At 42.9% G+C, this 5,344-nt stretch overlaps 1 protein-coding gene across 3 annotated transcripts; it reads left to right on the forward strand.

Annotated features, from left to right (window-relative positions):
- Window positions 1-537: 537 nt before the first annotated feature.
- On the forward strand, window positions 538-4,696 carry LOC100273363 (Salt tolerance-like protein). Of its 3 annotated transcripts, none has more exons than XR_004851198.1 (6): window positions 538-905; window positions 2,489-2,708; window positions 3,425-3,521; window positions 3,618-3,733; window positions 3,820-4,040; window positions 4,131-4,696. XR_004851198.1 is itself a non-coding variant. In XM_020540356.3 (6 exons), the coding sequence occupies exons 1-6, from the start codon at window positions 829-831 to the stop codon at window positions 4,215-4,217; spliced, it is 825 nt and encodes a 274-aa protein (XP_020395945.1). In that variant the 5' UTR covers window positions 538-828; the 3' UTR covers window positions 4,218-4,696. The 3 variants fall into 3 exon arrangements, 2 of the variants coding, with proteins under 2 accessions (XP_020395945.1, NP_001141274.1); XM_020540356.3 differs by having other exon boundaries at window positions 3,813-4,040; NM_001147802.1 differs by lacking the exon at window positions 2,489-2,708 and having other exon boundaries at window positions 567-905; window positions 3,813-4,040; window positions 4,131-4,342.
- The last annotated feature ends 648 nt before the right edge of the window (window positions 4,697-5,344 follow it).

Raw genomic sequence — 5,344 nt, forward strand, 5'->3', positions numbered from 1 at the left:
GGAGCCAACAATTACCAAACATGCACAAAATATATGGATTGGCTATGTAGGTTGGTAGCCGACAAAAAAAGTCATGAAAGAATGCAGATTGATTCAGAGCCACAACCCCAAAATCCCGCTCCCTTTCCATTCTGTGGCTGACATCTCTCGAGGGCCCACCTACGCCTAAATCCAAAACCGAACCTAACTCCCACCAGCTCATCAACTCCAGGTGACCAGGTACGAGTCACAGATTCCTGGGCCCAGGCATCCCTACCCCGCATGTCGGTGATGATAATGTTGGTATCCGCTGTAGCCGAAGAAGACGTAGAGCATCAAATAGTGTTGGGCCAGTCTCGAGTAGAGAGTTGCGTGAGTACGGTCCATAGTCGTACCAAAACAGTTCACTTGGCGGCTTGTCGCTTGCTGTGGTTCAGCCGTTCAGGAGTCGTTCTGGGTGCATAGACTGCGCCTAGGAAATGTTGGCAAGTACGATGCCTCTAGAGCACGGGTCCACCACATACTAGGCACCACCGCACCGCACCAGTGCACCACCACATCCAAATCATATACCTCTTCCGCCGTGTCGTCGCCCTTCGCTAGTCGCTTCGCTGCCACATCTCTCCTCGTCCAAAGACTCCAAGCTCCTGTGCGGCCTGTGTTCTGCTGCCGCCTCTGGTCCACATCTCCCCGCCGCCGCCCCGTCGTCTGCCGACACCTTTAGCGCTGGGAAGGATCACAGGGGATCGGCGCGAGGCGGGGGACCTGCGGTTTTTGTCGCCCGGATGGCGGCGGAGCGATGACACTGGCGTCGGGAGCGGCGCGGCGTTGGGATGCGGACGATCTGCGATGTGTGCGAGAGCGCACCGGCGGTGCTCTTCTGTGCGGCCGACGAGGCAGCGCTTTGCCGGCCCTGCGACGAGAAGGTTAATTCCGCTCCCTACTCCCTCTGACCCGCGGAGGTCGTCGTCCCTCTCGCAGATCGGACGAGGGTGCTGTTTCGATTGGGGTGGCGGGCGGGCACGGTGGTCTTTATTACCTCCGTCCTAGTTGGTGCGGTCGGTCTCTGTCGTGTTCCCATTTTCTCCATTTCGACGAATCGACGTTCGACGATCCTGCGTCTGTTTCGATCTAGCATGGGGTTCGTAACCGTACTAGTTCAAATTGATAAGATCCCGACGGAGGAAAATGGAACATTCTAGCATTTGACAGTGACAAACTTGTCGGAGTTCCTTGGATGGGTATTGAGAAAATCAGAAGAGCATGTAACCATATTATGGGCTCGGGGCGATTCACCTGGGTTGGCCCAATTGGCCTCTTAGAATCGAGTATTATCTTATTCTCAGGAACGCAAAGCACTTAAAGAACAACCCCAGATGGGAAAAATGCGCTGAAATAAAAAACAATTGCCGCCAGTTTTTTTTTTGTTGGTAAATGGTTACTAAATGTAGAGAGAAAATAAGGTTAGACAAAAAGTAGCTAAATTTAGGAAACTTATTTAGAGAGCTGTTGGAGAGGAGTTTTTAGGTCATCTACCTAACTGAGGTAGGGAGTCTTTTAGAGAACTACTAGAGTTGCTGTAAGGTGATCGTGATTCTTCCAGACTTGTGCGCACAAGAAAAGATTTATATCAAAATGGGTACTCCAGGATGGCTGTGGACCGATGATCTTGATGTCTATGAACACATATTACCTCTTAGGAGCCAATATTGCGGAATGGGAAAAACAACATATTTGAAAAACAACAAATGCTTCCAAACGCGTCATGTAACTTTTTTAAGTTGGGATCTCTATGAAGTAATAATTTATCCCAACATGTTAATTTTACATATTATATTTATTTTAGCCCGGCATATACAGTTTTTTATATGAGAACGATGAAATAATTATTTGATTACATAAGCAATTTTGTGCGGGGTTCATGCAATGTGTCAGTAGACATGGCCGATCTCATGTATCATAAACTCGGCCCCTGGAACACACGGTCACTTGTCCACTATCTAGGTCTGCATGCAGTACTAGACTACTAGTTAAGGAAGAAGAGCCGGCAGAAATTTCTATGATTTTATTTTTTTAATAATTTAATTATTTACTAATTACTTAATTGTTGTATGTATTTTTAAGCAAAAATTGTTTAAGATCTTACCTCCTATAGGGTAATGGAGACATGGAGTTCCGTAGCAAGGCCCAGGCCATCAGAATAGTTTTTTTTTTGGAGTGGGGTTGCCTTGGAATATTGCACTTTTAAGCTCTGTTTAGTGCAGTTTCTCAAAGGAATAGAAACATGGAATGTAAGGGTGTGTTTGCTTCATGGTCTTCCAGGCGAGCTGCCCTCCAGCCAGCAATCCTGGCCCCAAACGCTTGTAATCGAACGCTTAGGGGGTGTTTGGGATAGCTACAGGTTCTAGCTCCAGTGTGGAGCTATAGTTTATAATATCAATTTAAATAGTTTAAAAACAGTTTTAATCTAAATAATATATAAAATGACTTATCTAAATGTGTTTTAAAGGCTCACAGCTCCAGCTCCACGATTTTCTGGAGCACCTAATGACTTGGTCCACGAACACCACCAAATTTTCTGGAGATGGAGCTATCCCAAACAGAGCCTTAGGAGCAGCGCTCGCACCAGGCAGCTCTGCTTAGGTGCAAAGCAAACAGCCCCTAATGTACTTGTAGACTGCCAGTTTTGGATGCTACTAAAGTTATCATCATGCTATGCCGTCTGTGAGGTAAAAGCTAAAACCATGATTCTATATCAAAGGCTGCCTGATGCTAGTGGGCTTGGTTTGATTCTTTTGCAAAGCAGTGTGTACGGGACCTCTTCTAGGGCTTCAAATGATTGAATGAGCCTTCATTGTCTGGGTGCCTAATATTGTTGTTATGCACTCATAAATCGTTTTACTGGAAAATCCCATCTTCTACAGAATTATTACTCCCTCTGGTCATAAAAACATGTTGTCTAGGATAGTATTTAGTCAAACCTTTAAATCTACAAACATCAATAACTTTAAAATTATTTATTAGTTTGAAAACATGCAAGTTATAACTGTAGAATTGTACTGGAAAATACTTGCTGAATCTCACAAATCTGAAGGATTTTAAGAGTGTTCTAGAAGAAATTAGGGTCAAATATGTACATCAAAGATCGTGTAAAGTCAAATGCGACAAGCATTTTTTTTACTAGAGAGGGTATTTCCTTCAAACTTCAGCTCCTGTTGAGAAAAACACACGAAGTGTGTGTTCCTTATATGTTGATGACAAATTTGTCACATGTATATGGGAACATTGATAAGTGAGAATGGAAAACTAATTAACTTGATTCAGTATTAATCTTATGAAATCTGCACTTATCTTTACATGTGGATCCATCCTGCAATATCAAATAAAGAATCCTTGTTTGAAAAAAGTGGTGTCTATAGCAATACCATGTCATGTTTTGACGCAGGTACACATGTGTAACAAGCTTGCTAGTCGGCATGTGAGAGTTGGACTTGCAGACCCTAATAAACTTGTCCGGTGTGATATATGTGAAAATTCACCCGGTATGCTTTTTGAATCATGAATTCCCTATTTTACAATTAGTAGATTAATAAATCTTTCATTTGCCTGGGTTCACATTGTTTGCCTTGTCAATGTAGCTTTCTTCTACTGTGAGATAGACGGCACCTCACTTTGCCTGAGCTGTGATATGACTGTTCATGTTGGTGGCAAGCGAACCCATGGAAGATACCTGCTCCTAAGGCAAAGGGTTGAAGTAAGTTTCTATTCTTTCATTGATCTGGATTGCTACTCCCTGCATTTTTATAGCTCTCAAAACAGAAAGCTATGATTAGTTTCCAGGAGATAAACCGGGCCATATGGATGACGTGCCTATGGAAATCCAAGATCCTGAAAACCAGAGAGACCAGAAAAAGCCACCCAAGGAGCAAACGGCAAACCACCATAACGGCGATGATCCGGCCACTGATGGCAACTGTGATGACCAGGGTAACATTGATTCAAAAATGATCGATCTTAATATGCGCCCGGTTCGTACTCATGGGCAAGAATCAAATTCCCAGGTCTGTCATGCTCACTGCGATTGATGTCTACCGTACTTCTCATTACAGTTTCGATCTTGTAACAAGTGTTCTTTCTGATGGTAAATCCAGACTCAGGGGGTAGGTCTTAGTGTGAACAACCATGACTCTCCAGGGGTGGTGCCAACAAGCAATTCCGAAAGAGACACCAGCAAGTAAACGTTGGAAGATCGGAATATACATTTCAACTACATATACTGTTCTATACGAGTTCATTTTGTGGTGTGTGTGTGTGTCACTAATTTTTACTCAATTCTAAATTATAAGTCATTCTAACTTTTTTGAAGAGGTAAAGTATCTCAGGTTTGACTAAAATTGTAGAGGTAATCACAGATTTATGACATCAACTAGGTATATTTTAAAAATATAATTAATTAAAACACTAATAATACTTATTTGGTATCATGAATGTGATTGTTTTATTATATAAATTTGATCAAACTTGAGATGCTTTGGCTCTCTTAAGAAAATTAGAATGTACTAGTAAGTATATTTTTGGCAGAGTTGTAGCTAACAGCCGCATCTCAATTGGCTTGTCATGACCTAGATTGGCAAAACCGCCAAGTTACTTTCACATGTACTTGTTATTGTCTTACAGACTTTTGACCATTATACATATGATTCAGGAATTCCGGTAATCTGTCGGGTGTCCCGGTGATACTAAATGATCCACTTTATTTGTTCACTAGCTGGATGCCCGTACGTTGCAACGGGAATATATAATATCAGTATACTACGATAACTTATATACAAAATCTATGTTATATTGTTATGAGAAAATGTTTCATAATCAATTTGTGATCCTAGCCATACATAAATTTTGTTATTTTAATCTAGTTATTTCACCACTACATTGCAACCATCAGTATCATGCAGACTTCGATATATGCCACGATTTTTATGGTCTCATCATTGGAGAGCACGAGCACGTTCCACACATGCCGGAAAAATTCCCTCGTACATCGTTAGTCATCAGACACGCACCACCATATGCTCTTGCTTAAACAAAAAGGTAAGTGTGTATATATTTGCGAAGAGAATTAAAGGCAGGCCGGCACAAAAGCTACCCTGACGGTGGCGAGGATGACGAACTGGTCACTGTTGTCGATCCTCCTCTGTGTTACCTCCGGCGCCAAGATGACGCCACAATTCTCGATATAGTAGTCGTCGAACGCACGCGACATGACGAGTACCGATGACTCTTGGTTGGGCTGCCAAACGAAGTGTACCTCGGGCTCATCAGCGAGGTAGTACCCCTGGCCGTTGCACCACCGAATGCGCTATTC

Source organism: Zea mays, chromosome 7 (genome assembly GCF_902167145.1).
Source record: "Zea mays cultivar B73 chromosome 7, Zm-B73-REFERENCE-NAM-5.0, whole genome shotgun sequence".
NCBI lineage: Eukaryota > Viridiplantae > Streptophyta > Magnoliopsida > Poales > Poaceae > Zea > Zea mays.